Source organism: Erpetoichthys calabaricus, chromosome 2, assembly GCF_900747795.2.
Source record: "Erpetoichthys calabaricus chromosome 2, fErpCal1.3, whole genome shotgun sequence".
NCBI classification, from domain to species: domain Eukaryota; kingdom Metazoa; phylum Chordata; class Cladistia; order Polypteriformes; family Polypteridae; genus Erpetoichthys; species Erpetoichthys calabaricus.
The window spans coordinates 265,095,873-265,122,435 of record NC_041395.2 but is presented as its reverse complement, the minus strand read 5'-3'; the positions used below and the strand labels follow the sequence as shown (position 1 = coordinate 265,122,435).

The 26,563-nt window shown below is 35.4% G+C and overlaps 1 protein-coding gene across 1 annotated transcript; it reads left to right on the top strand.

Annotated features, from left to right (window-relative positions):
- The first annotated feature begins 444 nt into the window (after positions 1–444).
- On the top strand, positions 445–25,762 carry cep55l (centrosomal protein 55 like). The gene is made up of 9 exons (XM_028795478.2): positions 445–566; positions 5,220–5,403; positions 6,537–6,800; positions 11,795–11,860; positions 12,035–12,185; positions 14,142–14,446; positions 17,855–17,926; positions 23,964–24,089; positions 25,391–25,762. The coding sequence occupies exons 2-9, from the start codon at positions 5,233–5,235 to the stop codon at positions 25,604–25,606; spliced, it is 1,371 nt and encodes a 456-aa protein (XP_028651311.1). The 5' UTR covers positions 445–566; positions 5,220–5,232; the 3' UTR covers positions 25,607–25,762.
- The last annotated feature ends 801 nt before the right edge of the window (positions 25,763–26,563 follow it).

The following is a 26,563-nucleotide window of genomic DNA, read 5'->3' as shown; positions in this document are numbered from 1 at the left end:
TATGTTATCATAATAAATATGGCGAGTAATTAAGCCTTGTGTGTCTGATTTTTAATCTTGCCAGAATTATTCCCTCTCTTCTTCTTTTTCCGCTTTCCACCATGAATCGAACAATTTTATATATTCTGCTTAGGTGCCTCCCCTTATCCCAGATTTGGCCATAATCGAGTAATTTTTGACTTTACCAGGCTCTTTGTCTTCTGTTTTACTAGATGGTTACTAGTACACTTTGTATAGATGAAGCACTTTATTCTGACAACCCATACCTCGCGACGATAATATAACGGCAATTTAAACAAACTAGTAAACTTAGATTAATCACCCGTAGCGTCGTGAATTAATGTGTTGTACACATAATACAATAGTCTGTTTAAAATCGTTTTGGAAAGCATCTTGACTGACTGTACGTAACCGGATATTTTGCAGAGGAGACGCCCGAATACCGGAAGTGACGACAGGAGACCGCCGTATTCAAAACTGGCTGAACGCGGTGTCAGAGGAGAAACAGCGCCGTTGTGATTCTATTGGCATGTCCTTTGTCAAACTTCTTAACAAACCAAGTGAGGGTAAGAATAGTCACCTTTGTGAACTTGTCATTAATAAATGCGTTGTTATCTGTTAGAAGTGATGATTATTTCATTTGAAGAAAGCGGAGTATTTTTTGATAGCTTCCTTATTGACAAAATGTCAAGCGCTAGTGATTTTTCGTCACGATTCAGTTATTTGCATTTGTTTTTTGCATTATTGACTTTTTTTGTCAACCGCAGCTTCAGTTTTTAGTTCCTTTAACTCAATTTCAGGTTTTCTTTAATTAAGCAATTAATAGTAACGACTGACGTTTACTGAATTCCTGCCTTAACAAGTGCTACTTTCGTTTCTTTGTGCGGGTTAAATAGCTAATTTTTGCGGTGCTGAAACTAAAATCTGTACTTCTTTATCATCTTTGGGTTCCAAAAACAACGTTAAGTGTTGTCTTTAGTGTTCGGCATTACTTTTTAATATGGTTTGGGGGGGGGGGGGAATCCGTGCCATTAATTCGAAGGTTCAGATGCAAATGAAAGTGTCTAGAGAACCTGTTGTTGTTGTTGATGATGTTATTGTAAAGATCAGAAGATGGAAGAGCGCTTATTGTGTATTGCTTGAACGTTTTACCGAGATAAGCATCACGGGGTGTTTCAAAAAATTAGGCAGCGACTATTATTAGCAAATGTGCTTCAGATGTTTGTTTTAAATAGAAAGGTGAACATAGATTCATTTAAGACTAACTTACTTAGTACAGATGGAAAGTTAATAGCTGAGAAAGGTATGTTTTTCAAAGGAGCCGATGAGGAGGCTACTCCCCCACCTGCTATCGTGGTGAGAAAATAAGCCTCACAAAGAGTTGGAGTGGGGCATATTCTCGAGATTTTCCCAAAAATTAAAAGTAGAACACAACTGCTAGAAGAGAATTACACCCTGAATTAATAGGTACTAAAACATAGTATAGGCGCATCTTTGAAAAGTTTTCTTTATCATAAAACTATGACGAAATGAACACATTGCAAAGAATAGCAAATACAAGGGAGTTCAAGTATAAATGGCTGGAATGGAAAATAAAGATGCAGGCCTGGTACAGAACAAGATGATGATGAAGCCCACATTTCAATTTTGTCATTGAAAGAGACCGTCTCGGAGTGGAAATCTTAAACATGAGTGGGCTTTTGACAAAGTAGTTCACTGATGCCCAAGGATCTTAAAAACACCTGCACGGAGAAACTGGGTATTTTATGTCGACTTATAAGTGCCTTTAATAACTTTTTTTACTGACTGATTATTTTGCTGGTTATTTCAATTAATTGGATATTTTAAAAATGCAAAGTTTTGAGCTGAAAGAATGAATGAGAATGAAAAAGAAAATGAAATTGAGAATTGTGCTGGATTTTTCCCAAGTGTGAATAAGGTGGATCACCATTACTTTGAGGTTTTCTTCTTAGATACTCACAGTTCTGCTACTGTAGTAAGTGAGATTATTTTTGCACAAGTTGCATTACAAGGATTTCTTAGAAGACGTGAAGCTGAAGTGTCTCCAGACTTTTGAGTTCTTTAGTTTTCGACACAATGTGGTATTTACATTCTGAAATTAACATTACTGTTGGTCGATGAAGTCACATACATTATACTTAACAAAGCAACTAATTAATAGCAAAAATTATTGGAAACTGTTTTCATCACTGATAATTACTGATGACATCTATTAATTATTACAGCCCTAGCTTAGTGGTAGCAGTTTTTCTTTTCAAGTAGCAAGGTCTTTAAGTAATCTTAAAAAAAAAAAAAAAAAAAAGTGTGTACCAGTGCGTTTTTTTTTTTTTCCACCTCCATCTTAAGGAACATAAGAGCGTAAGAAATTTAGGGAAATCGAAGGTTATTAAGACCATCAGGCTCGTTTGTTTGGCTAATACCTAAGATATCCCAGTATCCCATTCATATACTTCTAAAATGGTTGTCAACTTTTCTGCTTCAAATACATGTCTTGGTACTTTGTTCTTGATTTCCACATCTATTTGAGTAAAGAAGTGCATTCCGACTCCTGTCCTAAATGCAATTTCCCTTAATTCTCAAATACATTTGAGAATTATTTAAGTCCTGGATTAGGTCCCCACGTTGGTACAGAGCTATTGAGTTGCTTGGTATTTATTGACACTGGTGTATTTAGGACCAGATTAATTGTGTTATCTATGTAGCATGTGCAGAATATGTATAGTTTATGCTCATGTATTCTGGAGCAATTTACTTGCTCTCACCTATATTTTATCTTTCATGACTAAAATAAATTAACAACTATAGGTAAACAACATTCATGTGACACATTTTTCAGAAAAAATAAAATTTCCTGATGGAGCCTAAAGGTGGTAGCAAAAATTTTGTATCAGCACCTTAAGTAGTCACATTAAAAAACATTAAGAAGCCTTAACTAAATATATTTACTGTATGTATGGATAAATGTCTTCTGAATTTATTATGTATTGAAAAATAGATGGTTGAAGAATTTTTTTTCTACCTGAACTGTGTCATGGTACCATCTGGAATTTCTTAACATATTCCTCAACTCAATGAGCATCTGAGGGATCAAATACAAAAAGCAATATCTAAGCCTTATTAGTTGTTTGGTCATGCAGAGGGTAGGGAGGAATTTTTTTCATGTTTTCCTAATCAGACCCCTTACAATTATGACTGTTATCTAATCAAAATTAGACATTAAGCATTACAATAATCTTGAACTTGAAAATGTAAGAAGTGCATGAGTAAAAATATGGGACTTGCAGGCTTATCCAAGATGACAGAATGTTTTCTATTACCCCAGTGGTGAAGGAATTCTACCAAATCCCTTTTAATAGTGGTCTCACTGGCTTCTGATTTGGTGGTCGAAGCTGGTATCGATGTACTGTAAATGTAATTGCAGACTGAATTTGTGCCACTTGAATCTTGTTTTAGATATTCTCTCCTTGTTAATATAAAATGTCTATAATGCTCTTATGCAAGAATTTTCTTTATCAAAAATATCCACAAACTTGTGGCATATACTGAAGCAGCAAATTTACAAAGAAACAATTAAAAGCAAAATCCTCGGGCAGCACCAAGCCATAAAGCCTATGAATCTTCTAAATGGTCTCCATTCACTGCACATAACACAGAATGCTTTAAGGGAGTTCAAATTAAAGCATTTAAGGAATCCACAGATAAATGTAAAGTTCAGAATGTGCTTCTTGACATTGAGTTTCAATAATTATGTGTCTGTATGTATTGCATAGTACTTGTGAAAACAATTGTGGTGGGCGGGAAAGCATTGAAATTTACTCGGCCCATTTCAAAGCAGAGAATATACCTGTGGATCCTTGAAGGCAAGCATATGTTAAATAAATATGCATTGTGCATTTTTTCACAAAGGTAGTAGTGGTGTTATTATCTGGTATTTGTGATACTTGGACATTATTGAAAGAAGTCCAGGTATCCTCATTACTTCCCTATCTTGAGCGAATCGTGCAGATGTAGTACTTTGTAGTCGCTAGCTTCCCAAAACTCAAAGCTACAGACTTTGTTAGTGATTGTAGTTCTTTGGCAGTACTTATTATTAGTTCATTAATTTATTTATTTGACTAAATGCTTAGAAAATTACAAACTCATTTTCACATATGTCAGTAAAAATTTTGACTGTAAAAGTTATAGTAACCTTTACGTAGGAGGCAGAGTACTGCCATGAGGATTAGGATAACTGGTAATGACTTGTGCAAAATAGTATTAATGTCTACAGAAAACACATTTTTGCTGTATAGAAATACATTGCCAGTGGAAATATGGATGTGCTACTGACAGATTTTCAAGTATGATTAAGGATGCCTTTTGGAGACTCCCCCCCCCCCCCCCCCCCCCAAACAGTATTCTAAAAATAGAACATAAAGAAGCAATCTAAGAAAACAAGGTTCAAAATACCTGGATTTTTGAAGGGACTGTTGGAAAGTGTAAGCCTGAGTTGTTTTTTTGTGGACCTTCTTCAATAATAGGTCAACCAGCCACTATGGTATTGTATGAATTATAATATTCTCCTCAACTATCCCATTAGTAAGTAACCAACTAGAAAGCAATGATCAAAAGAGAAAGGTTTAATATTGCCATGGTATTGAAAAAGAAGTAATTATCTAAAAAAGACTACCTTATTTTGTGGAACAACTGAGCTCTATATTTTATTTTTACTAAGTTTTGATAGTATAACTCGCTTATAATTCATTGTATTTTAAAAGTACTTGTCAAGTTAACAGTTAAGAAATGCAATTGTGTTAAAATGTTCATTGACGACTGTGTGGGATAACTAGGAAAAGAAACTACAGAGAATGAGAGTGTATTAATATTCTGAAAGCCTTTGATATGCATATTAAATTTAGACATCCAATGAGTATGAGTTAGAGGCTAAGAAAATAAAAATAAAAAAATAAATATCTAGGGAGCTTTCTGCTAATTACAGATTATAATTTTCTTTTAAAAGCATTCCTTCACTTGATACATGTACAACAAATTTTACTTGTTATATCTGATTCATCTGTCCCTTATGGAATTTTTTTGTGTTGGAAAATGCACTGTATTTGTATGATATATTATTTTATTAAAGTTATTTTAGCATTTGTAATTTTAGTTTATTTTTTTATTTATTTATTTATTTATTTTTTTTTAAATACATATCAAAGAAACATACCTGAAATGGCATCTAAGAATATTGTTTCCAAATTGGGTCTAAAGTTGGGTAACTCCAAATCAGAGCAAGATCTTGAAAAGCTCAGGAGTGAAAATGCTACCCTAAAGAAAACTCTGGATGACCTTACACAAGGCAAAAGCAACTTAAATAATTTGGAACGAAAACAACTCTTAGAGGTATTTCAAAGACTTTTAGTGCTTTACTTTTTCCTCAGTGTCTTTATTTATGTCTCAATTTCTGCACCTACTGTAATACTGGTTTGTCTCATCTTCAGGCTGTTCAAAATGCAACTGCCATGCTTTTAACATATTTACATCGATAAAACCACATCTCCATAATTTTATTCTCTCTACATTGGATCCCAGTGAAATTTAGGATGCAGTTTAGAATGCTGGTAGTCGCTTACAGAGCTCTGCATGGTCACACTCCTCAAAATATCACAAACCTCCTTCAGCACTACTCTTTGGACCATGTTCTGAGATATGCTCACTTAGATCTAGTTTCGGTTCCTCATACCAGATTAAAGACGCATGGGGACTGCACATTCCAATCCATTGCTCCAAGGTTATGGAACAGTCTTCCACTGACATTGATCAGCAGAATCTATTGAATTGTTTAAGTATCAACTTAAGACACATATATTCAAACAGGCATTTAAATAACTTGGTTGTCTGTGGTTGACTTTTATATTGTTCTTGTATTTTAAGTTGTTTTGATAGTTCATTTTATTGTGTTTTACTTTTCCGTACTTTGACTTTTTTGTCTGAGATAGGCGGATTATAAATTAAATTTTTACTTTATTTATTTATCATGGGGTTTTCTGATGATGCAGTTTTTAATGCTCTTGAATTAATGCTTAAGTCCTATATTCTATTAAAGACACATTACATATGGATGTGGCGTAGTATTTACATATTACTTAGTGCAGTTGTCCTAAAATGTACTAATCTCCCTCCAGTGTTTGATCCTGAGTTGCATTACTTATACACTTTAGTAAATGTATCATCTTAGATATTGGTTAATATGAAGAGAGAGAACTTATAATGAACAATTTAATTAACAACTTATGAACAGCGAATGTTACAGTTTTTAAAGGATAATGATAATAAGTTAATGTTCAGCACTTTAATCTGTGATTACTAGCTTTTCAGTTTTAATGTAATGACAGTTTAACATTTTAATATTTAAGATTATATTATCAGCAATGAGATAAAATTTATAACACTTGCTACTGGCAAATATGTATTTGTGTAAATTTTTTGTGTTGTATAATGTGAGTTTTTTTCTTTTTTGTTTTCTCTAACCCCAGAAAATTTACAGTCTTGAGAAATTAAATGAGAAAAATATTCAGCAACTTGCTTCTAAGGAAAAGGAAATATTAACATTTAGGCAACAACTTAAACAACAAAGTAGTGATGAAGTAACCAGGTTACGGGTCCAGATAGAGGAAAATAAAAGAGAATTAGAAAGAAGAGAGCAGTTGTATCTGGCCCTTAAGGAAGAAAATGAAAATCAGAAAAAAAAATGTCAGAATCTTGGTCAGAAAAATGCAAAACAAGAATTCTCTTCTCAGGTGAGTCTGATTTCCAGTTTAGAGAGCTTAATAAAATTATGACTGTAGCAGAATTTAGTGTAATATGACACTTAAATGTTTTTTGGTGTTATTCTGTGATGCAGGGTGGCACAGTGGTAGCGCTGCTGCCTCGCAGTTAGGAGACCTGGGTTTGCTTCCCGGGTCCTCCCTGTGTGGAGTTTGCATGTACTCCCCATGTTTGCATGGGTTTCCTCCCACAGTCCAAAGACATGCAGGTTAGGTGCATTGGCGATTCTAAATTGTCCTTAGTGTGTGCTTGGTGTGTGTGTGCGCCATTCGGTGGGCTGGCGCCCTGCCCGGGGTTTGTTTCCTGCCTTGCGTCCTGTGTTGGCTGGGATTGGCTCCAGCAGACCCCCCCCCCCCCCCCCCCCCCCCCCCCCAACCGTGACCCTGTAGTTAGGATGTAGCAGGTTGGAGAATGAATGGATGGTTGCTGTCATGCATGATCACTGTAGCTGCTAATTTTTGGTTTTTCTTAATTGGATGAGCTTTCATATTTTCAATTAAGATTCTGGTTCTTTCAAGCTCAATTTTAATATTTCTGCATTAATTGCTAATTTTACTTTTTTTTTTTTTTTCCAAAGTATATGTAACATAAATGTGTTTCACCAATGAAGTAAAAAATCGAGAAAAGTCTTGCGTTATTGGACTACTTTTAAAACATTTACCAGCAATTTACAACATTATATTCTTATTATACTAATAGCAAAACTTGTTGATGAGAACAGGCCTGTAAAGAAGGTATTGCTCTGGGGGCATGGTTCATAATTGTATACTGCTGAGACAGAGGTTGAACCCAATATGGGTGTCCAGTCAGAAAACAAGGAGACATGAAAAATCTTTCAGATTAATTTGCCTTATTTTAATTTCTAATTTATTTTTACCACCCTTTTACAAATACTGTAGATGCAACTGACAATGCAGAACCCCTTTCTTTTATATGCATGTAATCATGCAATAGGGGTATGGTTTCCCATAAGAGTGGAAATGATTTTTCATAAATTATACATACTGTACCAGCTGAAACAATGCTAAATTAATAGTTATAGATATTCACTAGATAGCAGCAATGGATCAATAGTGTACCTTACTGTAATTGCTCATAAAAAAATGACACTATTTATTTTGAATATCAACACATGGATCTGAAACTTAATGTGGTGAGCCAGTTAACATACCCGAATTTAACAAAAATATCAAGCTTTAATGAAGTATTAACATTAACAAAGGTCATATTAAATAAGTAAACATTTAGTCTTTGCTCGTAAACATATAACTGTAGCCAGTGTGCTACTTTCACAGCAACAATACATAAACAGTCGGTCAAACGGAGGGGGCCTTTATGACAGAACTATCCTTGAATGAACAACTTATAAATATCAACCCAAAACCTGGCATCCCCTAATGACTTCAAGTGAAGTACCTTACTTTACATCTACGTATGCTTTGGTAGAAACAGATTTGAAACTAATGAGTTTCTTGTTGCCTTGGTGGCGGGAGCAAGAGGTGGCAGATACATTGCTACCTTTTTCAGAATGAATTAGATGGCCAGCCTTTTAAATTAAGCCATTTAGCCTAATAGATCGTCATTAAGATTGAGATCAATTTTACCCAATACATAAAGCAATTTGCAAGTATGTTCTTGTGGCTACTCTATTGAACTATTATATGAGTAAAAGATCTTTCAGACAGTAAATTCACATTTGTTTTTATGGTGTGAATTTATTTCCTTTAAAAAAAAAAAAACATGTATCTTAAATTATGTAAAATGGTTGTGGAAAATTTCAAGGTTATGAACATATTTCTCTAAAATTCTTAAAGCGCACACGTCTGTGTATTGAAAATAATGTTCTGCAGATACACGGCAATTAGTTCATAAATAAGCAATCAAAGCCTCTATTGTAAAACTAAATACTTTTTTTTTCTATCAGATATGTCTACCATCATTCACATGACCAGGCAATGTACATAGTTCAGCTAGACTACTAGTGTATAGATTTTCCTTTTATAGGCAAATTAAACTTGTAAATTATTTGTATTATTCTTTTTAAATGTATTATAACATTCTCAAACTAGCTTAAACCTGTTTAGAATCACAATTGTCAGGACAAGGCCGGGGATAAAATCCAGAATGAAAGGATAGCCCAGTACAGGGCTGACTCGTGTGCATAACTGTATAAATTAAAATTGGAATCACCATTTAGCCAAACATACATTTTTTGGGATGTATGGAGAAAGGTAGAATGCAGATTTCTGAATGACTGCAGAACCATGCCAGATGCAAACCCAGGGCAACGCAGGACCAGTTGATCAGTGTTCCTCTTGTCTGTTACTATTATTATTATTATTATTATTATTATTGTTGTTATTATTTCAGCTGTAATTTTGAAAGCACAGTTATGATTTCTTTAATGTTTAAAATGTTTGCTCAGTAGATGGCAGTGTTGACTGCAAGTAGTTTTGGGAAGCTTTCCGCAAATTTGTTGTAACAAGATGGCATGCAAAAACTAGACTGAATATTGTCTTTATTTATAACACATTAGACCTTGTCAAATTGATCCCAGTCTGAAGCATAAACATGGTCCTAAAGAGCAAGCTTTAAACTTCAAGTTTTTCTTTGTTGTGTGTTAATGTTTTGAGATATTAAATGGCTGCAGTGGAACAAATCACATTGATTTTTAAAGACCTCAGAAAAATCTTAATGTAATTTTTAACAGTCATAGGCAAGTTTACTTGTGCTTACCATAAATTAATCAGCCAGCCTTTTTAATATATGGTACAGTATATCCCTTTCAACAGTGAGCATCCTCATAAAGATAACCGGAACACTGTGCAAGCAAGACTAACACAAAATGTTGTTAAACCGAAGATAGCAACTGGAATCAAGAATTCTAATTACACAAAGATTTTAGATATAGCCAGGAGTTTAATTTGATGTAATGTTATACAGCTTCTAGTTGGAGGGTATGTCAAGCTTGATGACTTCAGTTGCTGATCTCATGACTAAGGTACGTGACTTAAGAAAATGCTGAGTTTGTCAGAAGATTGTCCCTTTTTCTGATACCCAAAAACATTATGCATGTTTGACTCACTTAGTGCATTTACATTTACTTTAATAACCTGGTTATTCATAGAAACCTAGTTTCTGAAAGGCCATGTAAACCCATATTCTGGTAGGAGAAATTTTGTTATTGGTCTCAGCTACGTCTGTTAAGTAGGTTTCTCTATCTCTGCAAGTAACCAGGTTACATTAAGGATTTTGCAGTCCTAGGTATAGAAGCGTTCACAATATAAATTTCCTAAGGCAAATGATCAGGCAGTCTCATTGTTCCTTCCTATTTCAAAAATTGCTAAATGTATGCTTATTAGCTGAACATTAAGTGCTAAACTCCGCAGCTCCATCTCTGGAGCAGTAGGGTAATGTGTTAAAAGTAATGTAATTTACGTCTGATTTGCCATCTAAAGTAGCAGCATTTTCTCATGGAGCGCAAACACAAATATTGGCAGAGTTTTTCTTTGCAGCCTTTGTTGATTTTTCATAAAGCATTTGACTCCGTTGATCGAACTGCCCTGAGGGACATCTTGAGACTTCGCAAGATCCCCTCAAAGTTCCTGGATATCCTCGCCGGCCTAAACACTGGTACTGCTAGTGCTGTGCAGAGGAGGCAGAACCTCTGCATTTTTCCCATTTGATTCTGGGGTCATCAGGGGTGTGTTCTTGCTCCTACTCTATTCAGTACTTGCATTGACTGTCTGAGTTACTGGGCTTGCGAGCAGTGTGTCTGTCTGCAGAAAGAATGTTGATCTTGTCGAGAGGTTTACTTACCTTGGCAGTGACATTCATATCTCTGACTCTTCCTATGAAGTCAGTAGACAGATTGGGAGAACATGGGGGGGGTCATGAGGTTTGCTAGAATGGGGTGTGTGACACTCTCAATATTGTTGCAAAGGATGAAGGTCCAAGTCTTCAGAGTCCTGGTGCTTCCTGTTTTGCTATACGGCTGCAAGACATTGACACTATCCAGTGACCTGAGATGAAGACTGGACTCTTTTGATACTGCGTTTCTTTGAAGAATCAATGGGTACCGCTGGTTTGAGTTTGTGTTGAATGAGCTGTTGCTCATGGAGTCCCAAATGGAGGCATTGTGAGGGAGTGTCAGTTGTGGCACTACAGCCATGTGGAGTGATCTCCCAAGGGTGATCCAGCTCGCAGGATCCTCATTGCTGAGGACCCAAGTGGCTGGACCAGGCCAAGGGGACGCACACATAACACCTGGCTGCGGGTTACTCACTTTGTCCCAGATTTGTGTTGCATGTAAACACACTCACTGCTGTATGAATGCTTTAAAGCAGAGGCAGGAAGTGTTGGTCATGGAGGGCCACAGTGGCTGCTGGTTTTACTTCAAACCCAGTTGCTTAATTAGAAACCAGTCCTTGCCAATCTCAGAGCTCATTTAATTCTGTGGCTTGTTAGTTTGAAATGTTAGGTTATTATATCATAGATTTTTTTTTTTCTTTGCCAAGGATATCGCCTAAAATATTTGAAGCCTAAAGTGGATCATTTTCAATCTGTCATATTTTTCTCTTAAGTGTTTTATTGAACCAGCTAAAGCATGATGAATCCATACAAGTTTAAATGGAAACCAGTTAGATGGAGAACTGTTGGCTTCTTTGTCATTTGCATCTCATTGCTAATAAGGAGCCATTTAAAAAGGGTGAATGCAGCTGTATAAATATTAAATAAGCAGTATAAGATGGTACAGCAAATAAGATGCTGGTACATGTTAAGTGTAAGTGTTCAATTGTCTGCCAAATATGAGTTAATGAGTTCTGTACAGTATTAAAGATAACATTGGATTACAATAGTATTGCATTTTATACAAACTTGGATTATTGCTTAGAAAATACATATTTTATGCACTTCTATGACTTTTATTTGAAATATTTCTTGTCATTCATTTTCCTTTTTTCAGAATGACCAAAATGGAATTAATCCTACACCATGTGAAATTACTGTCATTCAAGAGCAGCTAAAAGATGTAAGAGCATTTTTTGTGGTTTTCATGTTTCCAGTGGTTTCGAAATGTGCTGTGTTTTGGAATAAAAAAATAATGTAATGAAAAGAATGTCTGGTGTAAATTATTTACATTAATTAAACAGAACTTAAAAAATTCCTTTATTATTTGGTAATTTGTTTTTCCATATTGTGAAAGGCACTTGAAAAGAACCAGCAGTGGTTGGTTTATGATCAGCAGCGTGAGGCCTATGTTAAGGGTTTGTTGGCAAGGATCTGTGAATTGGAGAAGCAGTTAAGTCCAGCCAGTCTCACTGTTCAACTACAGAATAAAGAAGCCAATTCAGAAGGTAAAAAAAAATTAAGTGATGTAAAATTAATTCCACCATTACAATTTAGTAGCACTCAGCTGTTTTCTTTCAAACTTTAAACACTGTGACACTTAACATACTTGTTGACTTTTTTCTATTTTAGTGGCTGATATTATTCTATAAGCATCCTATTCTGAAGTGCTGAGTGTGTTTACATTTTGCACGGTTACAAACCAAATGCAGTATTCATGATTTTTAAGCCACTGTGTAATTTTGAATTATAAATGATTTATTATTTTGATTACTTAATCTTAGTAATGTTCTCTTTCTAATGTTACTGGATTGAATTTGTAAAATTAATATTATCAACTGACTTTTTTTTATACCCTAAATATTACACAATGCATTGTAGTATTCATAGTAGCAATGAATATTTATGGATAGGAATAGATTGTGGGCGGCACGGTGGCGCAGTGGGTAGCGCTGCTGCCTCGCAGTTGGGAGACCTGGGACCCGGGTTCGCTTCCCGGGTCCTCCCTGCGTGGAGTTTGCATGTTCTCCCCGTGTCTGCGTGGGTTTCCTCCGGGCACTCCGGTTTCCTCCCACAGTCCTAAGACATGCAGGTTAGGTGGATTGGCGATTCTAAATTGACCCTAGTGTGTGCTTGGTGTGTTTGTGTGTGTCCTGCGGTGGGTTGGCACCCTGCCCAGGATTGGTTCCCTGCCTTGTGCCCTGTGTTGGCTGGGATTGGCTCCAGCAGACCCCCGTGACCCTGTGTTCGGATTCAGCGGGTTGGAAAATGGATGGATGGATGAATAGATTGTGTTCTGTGACCACTAGGGGGTGTTGTAGCACCCCGACACAAGTCCCGGTATACATAAAATCTTTTAATGCCTTTGTACAAGGTATTACTGTTAATAACAAGTGTCGTAAACCAAACACAATTTTCTCTCTCTCTCTCTCTCTCTCTCTCTCTTTTGTCTTCTCCACATTTCTTGGGTGAGCTTTGTCCATCCTTCACACCCAACTGTCACTCTCCTGGGTGAGGTCGAGCTGCTTCTTTTATTTATAACCTGGGAGCACTTCCAGTGCTAGGGCATAGTTCATTGGAATCACTTTTGGGTCGAATGGAGTAGGGTTTATAATTCGTGGTATCTCCCAGCAAGGCTGCCCCACAGAAGTGCAGGTCTCATCATGCCCTGCGGGTATCCATGTGGGAATCCTAACCCAGGGAGGCTGCAATGCTCATCTCCCTCTTTCCTTCCATTGCACTGGCCTCCCAGCTGTGTAAGGATCCTTCTTCAATCCTGACCAGAATACCAGGCCATGTGTGCCCTCCACTACAGTTGTTACAAGAATTCTTGTCTTTACAAAAGTACACACTACCTTCAGACTCTCCTCTAAAAGTCATTTGAGTTTACAACAAAAGCATATGGTAATTTCTTTAGCTCAGAGCTGTTAAAATGAGTCATTTATTTTTATATTTTAGATTTTAGATACTAAACCTGTTTTTTCCATTGCAACCAAATGGAATCTTGACCAAAATTTGAGATGGCTGGAGATTCTACCACTCTTTAAGAATGCATGTCTGCAATATCACTAAAGTCATCCCTACTGTACCTAGGTTAAGCGTGAAGAGAGTGATTGTGATCTCAGTTCTTATTCCTGGAGCGGTAATTAAAAACATGGTATAAATAAGTAGGTGACCAAGAGCAGAGCTGTTAACTTGATATTTTCCACCCGTATGTACTTAACATAAGATGTATACTTAGAAAGAAAAGAGTATGTATATGTGAGATGTACTAATCTATTTTGTTCCTCTAAATGTTTTGTGGAATTCACAGTAAAACATGCTGTTAGGATTTTTCTCATTTAATACAATTAAAACAAGCTGTCTTAATGTTATACAGTATATTCAATTAAAGATGAATTTCCACATGCATGTTGGCTATATTGTAATGGCAACACTGAATTGTATTTTAATTTATATTTTAGAAAAGACTGCTGTTGAAAACCATGGTGAAGCTTTATCAGTTGCCAGAAAAGAGATATTGGTACAGAATGAGGCCATTATGAAACTGCAAATGGAAATATCTGAATTAAGAAAAAGATATGATGAAAAATGTGAAGACATAAAGAGTCTAAACCATAAAATACAGGCAGAAATGGCAAATAATAAACTTTATGCTGATGAGAAGAAGCGTTTGATTGATAAGGCACATAAGCTGAAAAATGAGCTAGCAAATGTCAAAGATAACTATGAGGAAGAGCGGAAAAAGTCGTTGGACCTTTCATTACAGGTAATTAATTTTTTTGCATAATGTTGCATTGCAAATTATGTGACGTGTTTGTGTAGTGTGTGTGAATTTAATATACAAGGTGGGTAATCTAAGCTCTATAGTTCTAAACTATGGTTTCAGATTTATTGTATTTATTTTACTTCAGTAGCTGATTTGTAAAATATTATGTAACATAACCACGAAAGCTCTACGAGTCAGTTAATTTCACAGCAAATTCTTTCACCACTTTTGGAATGCAGTAATTTGATTTCAGAACTGCTTTTTGGTCAAATTGTGCTCTGGCATCTTTACAAAATAGCTCTCTTGCTGATAGTTCCAGTACTGGAATAATTTTTCACTATATCCCTTCCCCTGTCTTTTTATATTGAAAGGTTACAAGTATTTGCTGCTATCTGGCTTTAGATACAGTGGAAAATGAATGAATGAAGGAAATTACTAGCACCTCCCCCTAAGTGGGAGTGCTGTATTAGTTTGACTAGTAGAACTGGTATGAGAAGAATGTAGTTGCACTTTTTTTTGGAGTGGGGGGCATGACACATTTTTCTACTCCATAAAGCAGTTCAACCGGCATGCAACACATCACCATTCTCTGATGCCATGAAAAAGAATAATATATGCTTACTTCATGTACTTCTTACTCATGTTTCTGTGTCACGCTCCCAGTGACTTGCAATCTTGTGGAAAAGAACCTACTATAGCTTTTTAAATTTCAAAATATAGACTACATACTGTATATGTTATGTTCTAATTTTACAATTTCTGATGTCTGAAAAATACAACCATAAAGTTATGGAAACAAAATTATTATAGGCCTTGTATAATAGGGCTCCACTGTTAGTCTTATTTCTTCTTTTTCCTGTTTCTGCACTTAATCGATCAATTAAGAATCGAGCAGTGGTAGCCACTTACCAAAACAACATACTAATGTTGTGACCGGTGTCCAGACTTTTTTTTTTCTAAATTTATGTTCTTTTTTTTTTCTCGTATTTTAAATTATTGGTAATTGGGGTTCATGTCTTTTCTTGAAAACACCTAACTTATTTCTAATAAAATCCTCTCTTTTGGTTATGTTGAATAATTTCATTATTGAAGTACACCTGCGTGCAGTTGAAGTGTAACACATGCTTTCAAAATAAATACATCTTTTTCTGAAAGTTTCTCCAGTTAGTGTATTTTCAGGGAGACCTTGCATAGTGACCAAGAAACATTCCAGACCGAAAAAAAAAAAAAACACTCCTCAGAGTAAGGATATAAGAATTTCTAAGGCAATGTTTCAGTATCCTCTGTCTGACTGAATCCTGGATCTGGCATGATAAGTACAGTGTGTTAAACAAAGCCACTTCTCCTGGTTTTAAGTACAAACATAATCCCCATGGTTGTGGTCATGGTGGTTTTATTGTTGCTATTTTTGACCAGAGGCATGGATATAATATTTCATCTTTTGAAATTCTGGTTATGAATGTTAGGTCAGTTTCATTGTGGCCCCAATCTGCATATGTATTTTATTTTAATTTATTAGCTTGCAGGTTCCTATTCTAATGTACAAAATATAATACAAAAAAGTTTGTGCTGGTTGGCAGTTTTAATAATCCTACAGAATTGGGAAAAGACTCCCTATGATGTGAATTTGCATTGATTCTTGAGTTGGTGAGTAGAGATTTGGATACTATGACTGAAAACATTTATTCAGTGTTACATTAGACTTAGATCTTGGCAAGTTCTTTGTCTCAAGGGTGCAACTAAGTCAACTAAATGGCATAATAACTACACACTTACTCTGAAGCGAAATGATTGTAAAATGGAAGGTAGGTAGTGTCTGAATTGATCAGAAGTTTTTAAAAATGCCTGAAAAGAAAATTTCTGAAGATCTTTATAGCTGTTAATGTGAGCTTTCACTGGCTAGAACAGAATATTTTAGTTGCTTGATTGAGGATAATAAAATAATCTGATATTCCTTTTTAACACAATTGCTTAGCTAACTTCTTCTCAGCTGGTTCTAGATAATGTTTCTGTATTTAGCTGTATGAAATTTAACTTTTTATTTTTAGCACCAAGATGGATAAAATCCATGCTGCTACATTGCAATCTCTCTCTCTATCTCTCTGAGCCTTCTACGTTATATGGAGAGGGATTACTAGCCTCCCATTGCTGACTCGGAAGTAGTCTCTTTAATTACCTCATCAAAATTTTCATCCTCCTTTCTTGATCTCATACTTTCAAAATTAGACAAGGAATTGTTCTAATGTTCCTTACACATTTTTACTAAATTTTTCTTTAACTCTTTTGTTTTGTGGTGCTACAGGATAGCCGAGTCTTGTTCTGGTACCACATTGACTCTTTTTAAACTGAAGTGCAATGTTTCTCTCTTTGTGGGACATACAGGTAGAACTGCAAAACAATACATGAATATTGTATGTGCAAATCCAATACCTCTAAGATACTCTAGTATTCCAGAGAGCTCCACAACAGTATACAGTTAATGGTAACACATTCATGGACTATAGAATGTCCGGTGGGGGTTTGGATGGTCTTTTTTCCTTGGGATTCCGTAGATTTATTTTCTTCAATACTGCCCCCTCAACCGGAGTTTTTATTTTCGTGTCCTCCCTGGCCATCTGTCTAGAGTTTTTAATTAAGCTGGACATTATGATTCTCAACAGTTCTAAAGTACTAGGGTGTTGTACCGTGTTAGCCATTATGAATGTAGAGAAAAGCCAAGCAAAATGACACCTTTTATTGGCTAACTAGAAAGATTACAATATGCAAGCTTTCGAGGCAACTCAGGCCCCTTCTTCAGGCAAGATGCACATCTTGCCTGAAGAAGGGGCCTGAGTTGCCTCGAAAGCTTGCATATTGTAATCTTTCTAGTTAGCCAATAAAAGGTGTCATTTTGCTTGGCTTTTCTCTACAACAGTTCTAAATAAATGTTCTATAGGTTTTACTAAAGCCCTTTGAGCTTCATTTCATGTATGAAAATGTGCTATATACATTTTTTCTTGTTCCTGGCCAACTAAGAGCTTTAACCCATGCTATCTGTTCAGAGTCTCAATCACTTTTTCCTCTAACTCTGCCGTTCCTGGTACACCTGCTATATGAAATGACTACGACACATTCTTATAGCATACCAAAACTGACTTGGTTCCTACAGAACTGGGGATTCTTGCATATATGTGACATTGTTGACTCTCCAGACTCGTTTTTGCTACTTACAGTCACCATCTCATTCTTCTCTTCAAGATTTGCTTGAAATTAATGATATAGATTAAGGCTTTCTATAGAGTAATGATTTTTAAGGATTTTTGTGTGTGAATATTCAGACTTGAAGGCAGCAATCGAATGTTGCTAATAATTAGATTTTAGTAAAAATAATAAGAATAACTATTTTTGGAACCAATTCCTGTTTTATAGGTTAGCCTTCTCCAGAAATCACTGTTATGCCAGCAGGAGGAGCAAAAGAGGATTGCTGCCTTAGAGCAACAGGTACCCTTCCTAATCTTACAAATATTTTTAAGCTATAGCCTTGCAAGTCTGCATTTTAGAATGTTTCTTTTTATGTTCTGTTACAGTTTAGCATTGCATACTTATTTAAAAGTTATATTTTTTGCTGTATCTCTTCTGTTAGTATTTGTCAATACCATCACAAAGTATGGCAAAAGTGGTTAGAACTAAGCTGAGGTGCAATACAACTTGTTAGTAAAATTAGTTTTATTCTAATGAAACTGAAAATAATTCAACCTGCACTTGACCTGAAATAGTAGTAATAGTTTACTGGTAATTAACATTTGCATAAACATATTGCAACAACTTAAAATTTTATATCGGTGCATGGTAATGAACCATCCCTAGTATACAGAACTGCAAATTTTGTTATTTTGTGTAATTTGTCAATATTGCCAACATCAAACATTAGACACTAGAAATGTTCAATGTAATGTAGTTTGTTAGCTTCTATGGATTGTCATGCAACCAGTGAAACTGACATTTCGTCATTCACCCAAAGTCTCTACACCTGAATATACTAGATCCTGAGAGGCATGGAATGCATCTTATAGTGTGTACAAACATTTTCAAACGAACAGCTAATCAATAACCAATAGCTTACAATGGGTGTTGAATAAGTAGAAGTATTCAGTAGAATTGCTGGATTAAAATATAAAAAAGTTAAAGGCAGAGTGATCCAGTTACTTTAGCCCATGCAAGTGAGAATTGCACATCAGTCATCATTTGAAGTAGTGATTGATCGATTCTTTCTCAGAAATCCAGTGCATATGACTCTAAATCTGAAAGTCTCTATTTAAAATATCTTTTAGCATGCCAGATATACACAATGTCAGAGTGTTTGTATTATTTCTGCTTCTTCCATCAAAGTACTTGTTTAATTGGCATCCTTTAGTGTTTTTATATGGAGGAGCACACAATCATAAAACATCTTATATAATTGCATCTTTTAAGACATTCAAGGGCATATTATAAGATAAAACCATAAAATGGTACGTTTAAGCAAATAAACATCTATTAAGTACAATAATGCAACAAATAATCAGAACAATTTTTAGAAAGATAAACTCTGTACCACTGAGAAGGCATATTTGAAAAGGTGAATTTTAAGATTTTTTTTTCTTTTTTAACTCTTTGAGGGCTGAATATTTTTTTTTTTTTCCAGTTTTCTGAAAAACACAGCAATGTTTTCACACATACTCTAAATCTGCATAAAACATTTTTTGCTGCATGCAATGTCTGCTGTTGGCGCCTGTTCAGTGTCCCTGGCAGCAGTGGCTGCGCAGGGGCAGCTCAGTGACCAGCAGAAATACGCACAGCACTAGCAGTGTGATGCAATCTGGTTTGTACCTCTTGACATCGTACAGAGATGGTCCTCCCAGGTGAACATTGGTGTACGTACATTAGCTACACAGACATGTTCTGCACAACAATCTGCTTATGCTGGTCCTTCACTTTCGTTTGCGATCTCCAGATCACTTACGTAAAAATCCGACAACTCCTAGTCCGACTGAGTGATATGATACGTAAAACGTCATCCAGAGTATTTTGTTTTTGGTATTTCACCAGATGTCAATGCCATTTGAGGGGTTGTTTGCTCTTCGCTACTCATGCACGCGCTGGAAGTCTCAGTAATATTAATAAAGCTAACATTAAAGAGGGTTTTGTCACAGTTCACAGCTGATCACTGTCCTGTACCCCTGAATTTCAACAAAAGTCGACATTCGCCCAGAAAGAGTTAAAGAAATTTAACCTGGAGTTCAAATATAACATGGGAGGGAGTTCCAGAGCTGAGGAGTGGCATAACTAAAAGCCTGACTTCTTGTTGTCCCTTCAGTCCGTACGTCTTCCATGAGAAGGCCAGAAGTTGAAGTGGTTTGTAAGTGAGGGTATGAATCTTAAAGTCAATATGGTAGTTAACATGAATTTTTTCTAAAATAGTTAAAATGTTTTTATGAGCCTTAGTTTGACTTAAGTACAACTCCTAAATCCTTCTCATAAGGGGTACTTTCAATTTTTAGACCTCCCATTGTGTATTCAAATCTTACATTTTTACTTTCTCTGTGTCGTACCTTACATTTACCTATATTATATTTCATCTGCCACAAATCTGCCCACGCCTATATGCTTTTCAAGTCTGTGATGGTGCGAGTAGGTTCCATGCTACCAGTTCCTTCCGGGAGCCTCTTGAACCCACCACCGTCGAGAACCTTACAGAGATGAGCCAGGCCAATGAGGACACATACACATAGCAAGGGGTAGGTGCAAAGAGGTGAACAGTGCTTTCATTACACGCTATCCAAAAACAAAAGTGAAAATTATGAAGTACAGAATCTTCATTATATAATCCATTAAAACAGTGAAGGTTAAAAACAGTCCCAATAAAGAAGTCCATAAAAGCAATGAGGTTAAAAGCCATAGACAGTCCAGATAGTCCATGAGCCCCAATGATTCCCTTTAAACCTAGTACAGTGGAACCTCGGGTCACGACCTTAATTCGTTCCAAAACTCTGGTCGCAACCCAATTTGGTCATGACCCGAAGTAATTTCCCCCCATAGGATTGTATGTAAATACAATTAATCCATTCCGGACGAGCTGTATGTAAATATATATTTTTTTAAAGATTTTTAAGCACAAAAATAGTTAAGTATACCATAGAATGCACAGTGTAATAGTAAACTAAATGTTTTTACTTACTTCTTCTGTAATGTTCTTCTGCTTGGGCTCGCTCACTCACTGCACAGGGAATGCACAGTGAGAGACTGAACATGTGCGGAAATCATTGGCGCTAACGAACCGGAAGGGAAACTGGCTTGTTCGTCACCCGAGTGTGTGGTCGTGAACAGATGCAAAAGTTTGGCAAACTTTTTGGTCATAACCCGATTTATACGTGGTCCGAGATGTTCGTGACCCGAGGTTCCACTGTATCTCATCCTTTTATCCTGTATGGACCTTGCAGAAGGAGGAGACGCCCACCAACATGTTCGGTCAACCTTCAAATCACAGGTCTGGGTCGATGCTGTCCATGGTTCCTCAGCAGGCCTACCCATCCAAGCCCAGGACCAGGTCCCTACTGATCAGGGATCTCAATAGGGCTCCCAATCCGAGCCTCTACATTCCCTGCCACCAATCCCACGGCATCTTGGGTAACACCACTTTTTGGGCAGCTCCTGCTCCCAGGTAAGTGTAGGAGTAGGAGCCACCCATTCCACAGCCTCCGGCTCCTACAGCCCTGAGGCTCGCAATAGACCACATTTCTCTCACTCTGTTCATACTCTTTTTATTTTCCTTCTCTCCTCCTTCTTAGCCTTCTGTTCTTCATTGATCACTTTTCTCTCTGGCCAGCCTATTCTCGTCTGCGATGATTGCTACCCCTTCTGTCCCATGCAGTCTGTTTTTATCATTGCTGTTTAATTGGATGCAGGTGTGAGAAGCCACTCCATCTACAGCATCATTGAGGTGCCTGACTGATCTGTCTGCCTCTGCAAGTGTTTGCAGCCCAGCCCGACATCACCTCCATTAACCACGAAGTGAAATGCACTTGTGCACACACATACCCAATTGGTGCCTGCACCTTCTTGTGGCACAATTATTTATTTAAAATTAGCCACCTATTACTAAGTTGTGGTCCTTCTGCAATGATTCAACAGATTCTAGATTATCTGCTAATCCGCCTAGCTTGGTATCATCTGCAAATTTTAACCAGGTTGTTACTTTTGTTCCTATCCAAATCATTTACACATATTAAAAACGGCAGCGGCCCTAGCACCTCTGATGGGAACATCACTCTTAACATCAGCCAATTGTGATAAGATTATTCGCACCATAATGCTCTGTTTCCTGTGTCTGAGCCAATTTTACACCCATTTACACACATCCTGAACTCTCACTTCTTTTAATTTGATGCCCAACCTTTCATATGGCACCTTATCAAACGCTTCTTAAGTCAAGATAAATAGTATCATAAGTTCCACTTTGATCATATCTCTTTGATACTCCTGAACCCAGACTTTTCAGTAAAACTCCTGTTCCTGCCATGTGTTGCTCAATCTTTTCCTTAATTCCTTCCATTAATTTACCTGTGATGCAAGTTAAGCTTACTAGATTGTAGTCATTTTTTTATATAGTGGAATACATGTACTATTTACTATTTTCAGGCCTCCTGAATTTCCCCAGTGTGCAGTGACTTCCTAAAAATATGTATCAAGGATTGGTATGTGTACTCACGAACCTCCTTAAGGACTAGAGGGTAATTATCTGGTCCTGGTGATTTGCTTGATTTCAGCCTATTTAATCTAATCAGTACTTCTCCCTCTGCAATTTCTAAATCATTCAGTACCTCCTTAGTAGTCCCTTTTACTGCTGGGAGGTTATCGACTTCCTCACGTGTTTAAGACCTCAGAAAATGCGAGTTTAGAGCATCTGCTGTTTCACTGTCTTTTTTTTTTTAATTCACATTTACTATTCTTTATGCAGTTCACCTCTTTTCTGACTGCTATTTTACTACTAAAATACTGAAAGAATTTCTTTGGGTTATCTTTCTCCTTATCTGCTATATTCTTCTGTGTCTGCTTTTTAGCTTCTGTAATATCCTTCTTATGATTTATATTGGTGTTAGTAGTTTTATATCCCTTATACGTATGTTCTTTCCTTTGCAACTTCTTTTTCAACTCTTTATTAACATGCCACTGTTTTAAATTTCCCACAAATTCCAAATTTGGGTATGTATGTGTCCTGCATTATACTGTATGTAAAATGTTTTTAAACCTGTTCCAGTGCTCCTCAGCTGTCTCCATACTTAAAAGCTTATCCCAGTCTGTCCTCCTTAGACTTTGCCTCATCTGCTCAAAATTTGTCTTACCAAAGTTTATCTTAGTTTTAGTCTTTGCATCTATGTGCCTCCAAAGCACAGAGAATTGTATTATGTTATGGTCACTTGACCCTATTGGTTCAATCACCTCTACACCCTCAATTCTATCCTAATTACAAAATACTAGATCTAGATAGGTTTCCCTTCACTTTGGTGCTTTAACGTACTCTGTTTAAAAAAAAAAGTCACTGATTACTTATAAAACATCCTGTTGTTGTGCTCTGCTGTTTTCAAGGTTAGCACAGTTAATATCTGGGTAGTTAAAGTCCCCAATGACTATAATATCCCCCTGTAAACTTGATATTTTTATTTTACTCAAAAGATGTGCATTAAAATTATGTGTTGGACGGTCTATAACACACTCCTCAAATAAGGCCTGTACCCCTCATGCTTTCCAGAAGAAGCCAGATGTCCTCATTAAGATGGGGCTCATTGTCATTTTGAAGAGGACTTGTGTTTTAAATTCTGTTTGACATAAACAGCAACTTGTGGAAAATGAATATTAACTCCAATACTTTGTGTCTACAATATTAAATTGTTATGTATTGTGTTTAATTAGGATTTTTTTATATAAAGAATTGTGATTGAAATGAAAATAAATTCTTATTGAAAAGGACTGGAATAACCCAAAAGTTGCTCATATGAGTTTGTTTTTGTACGTTTAGGTTCTTCTTAGTTCATTTTAAGACGCATATCTAAGTTATTAGAATTTCCCACAAAGTACATCATAATTAGAAGCATTAGAGTAAAAACAAAATAAGGATACTGGAACTTGGCTATCGCAATAAAATTTTACAAAACTTCAAAGGTATTTGAGACTCTTCCAGCACAGTGAAAATGAAAGCAGTATATTAAAAGATTTTAGTCTGTGGAAAACTGTTCTACTATTGTTGTAACTTCATGATCTAGGAGTGTTTGAAAGCCTTTTCTTTAGATATGCAGTTATGCAAATATTTTACAATTTTTATTTTATTAACATTGGTTAATAATTTTAAACTGCCTAAATTAATACCCAGGTCAAAGATGATTACAAGTTTTAAATTTTGTTAATACATTCCTTTAACACATTGTTATTGTTTATTATACATTTTCATTTGGTTTTGACATTTTTGAGCTAATCTTGTAAACAATATTTTATCTATTACTAGATCCAGATATCATCCAAAGACTTTGAAACTGAAAAACTTGATCGACATAGTCTACAGCAGCAACTGCACACAGTTGTGCAGGAGTTACGTAAAGCAAGAGAACAAATAACAAGATTGGAAACCATGGTAAGCCATTTGTTTAGCACTAAACACCACTAACAAGATTTGAATATTTAGGTTCCTTTGAATATCAACCTCAAGTAAAATTTTTTTCTAGGAGACATTTTAGTTAAATTGAAGCTTAGTTTTAAGTGTTAAACAATATTTGTAGGTACTGAACAAGTTTGAGAATTATATAATATATCGTATCTGTCAGGGGTTAGGACCAAGGCCATGACAACAGAAAAGCTACTTTAAAATGATATTCTGTAGATTAACGAATAGTCATATTTATTTACAAAACAAAATATAATCTAGTTTTAAAATTTAATTAACTCGTATAATATTGTGACGACCAGCATAATAAGAAAACACAACTCAGAGTTTTGTGTGTTTTACTTGGAGTCCTGTCTTATACTCCATTATCTGGGTTACGGAGCACTCCTCCAAAACAATAAAAAAAAAATATCTTATAAAATACTTTTTTAAAAAGCACACTTATATTAAGTTAAAAAGTGTACTAAAAAGTAAAAAATAAGTCTCATACATCACTCGTAAAATAAAAGCGTGGGCGCTTTTGCTAAGATTTTATTGATTTATTGAAAAGCGCACACACATATATATAATTTCAACTTTTTAGTCTTGGGTTTGTTTTAGTGTAATTTTGTAATGAATATTTTAACACTTTAATATTTCTATCCGTTAATAGTGTCATCTATAGGTGAAATCTTTAACTATTCTTCATATTAAAATTTCATTTCTTAATTAACATGGATTAATTGATCAATTAGTGAAACTGATTATTGATCATGTATTGTCATCGAAAGCGAGGAAGTGTGCAAAATTTCAAGTCATTTGGACAATAGGAAGTGAGTTAAATATCAATTACAAGATTTGCCAGACAACAAACAGGGGAAGTTTAAAAGGAGCGCTGTAAAGAAAGCTTTCCCTACCAATCAGTTTATCTCATGCCACTCAAGTTCCTTTTTTCTCTCTATCACAAATATTTATATTTTTTTATATATATATATGTGTGTGTGTGTGTGTGTGTGTGTGTGTGTGTGTGTGTATATGTATATAATATATACACACTGTGGTCTTCTCTTTCACATTTTTATAATATTAATCTATTTTAGAAGCAAGCTATATCTGTGGTGGCTACAGTAAGGTCTAAAAGAAAGATATTTTCATTTTCCTGACACTAATGAAACATGAATATTTTTATATTTATGTTTTTAATAGTAACATTCTTGGGAAGCCGCATTGGCATATCTGGAAGAGAATTCTAATGCTTTGTCTTTTTTTTTTTTTTTTTTTTTGATGTATAGAAACAGTTGAAAGAATGTCGCCTTTCTGAACCAAGCTCTTACACAAGACAGGCATATGACCGACAAGACCAAGCTTTTTCCCGTGTTTCGTCTACCAAGATCTCCAGTGTTCTTGATGAAAGCTTCCTAGAATGTCCCAGATGTAAAGTACAGTATCCAACTAGTCAGCATCGTGAATTATTGCAGCACATTGATTTTTGCTCAGAGTGGAATTAGTGAAGACGCTGAATATTGCAGACGTGTTATATTTTCTAATAGATTGTTTGTACCAATTTGCTTTACTACTGTTTTCCTTTTTGCACTCCTGTAAAGCTTAATATAGGTTTTTTCAATACTTCAGCATATTTTAATTTTTTTTTTCAGTTTTGTTTTAAAAAAAATATATATATATTTACAGATAACTACCTTTCTTTGAAAATTGGATTACTACTGAATATTAAAGACCTAATTTAAGTAAAAAAAAATAATAATATATGTGAAATCTGTAAAATGCTAAATTATATGTTAAACATCTTTTAAATTGCTAAGCGAGTATACTATGTAAAATAAAATTCAAGCACAACCTATGTTTTCAGGTCTTGTCCTGGTATGAGAGAAAGTATTTTTGATGGACTGTAAATATTCCTTTATATGAAATAAGTTACTGAAAGTAGACCGCTATATTTAAGTAATTCCATGTATTATGCTATTTTAATCAATGGATTAGTTCACCTAATTAAAGCACAGGGACCAGAGAAGTAATGAGACTTGTGAATCATTGCACACTATTCAAGTACAACATGAAAAAAATATGCAGAATTTGTTGCTAGATCTCATTTTAAATGAACGAAAGAAAATAACAGGTATAATATTTCTTCTTTGACAAATTTGTATAGAGTATTTTCATACGAAAACTTGCGCATTTTTAAAGATATGTTACTATTAAGCAAAATTTAAACCCACTGCAAGGAGCCACTTGATAATTTCAACAAATCAGTAAATAGATATTAATTGAAAACAGTTAATGTATACTTTATCAAATTATGAAGCAATCTATTTCAAGTTTTTCTCTCTTTCAAAATATAACAGTTGTTACAGAGGAGCACTTTATCCTTTCATTTTTTCAGCTAAGAAAATGTTCAGGAAAAATGAGTGTTTCTAAAAGGACTTCTATTGAATATTTTCCAACTTCAG

Excerpts from the sequence above, each read along its gene's own strand:
- cep55l (XM_028795478.2), top strand. The coding sequence starts at position 5,233 with ATGGCATCTAAGAATATTGTTTCCAAATTGGGTCTAAAGTTGGGTAAC. Across the intron at positions 5,404-6,536 it reads AACGAAAACAACTCTTAGAG|AAAATTTACAGTCTTGAGAA; the intron begins GTATTTCAAAGA and ends CTCTAACCCCAG. Across the intron at positions 11,861-12,034 it reads TTCAAGAGCAGCTAAAAGAT|GCACTTGAAAAGAACCAGCA; the intron begins GTAAGAGCATTT and ends ATATTGTGAAAG.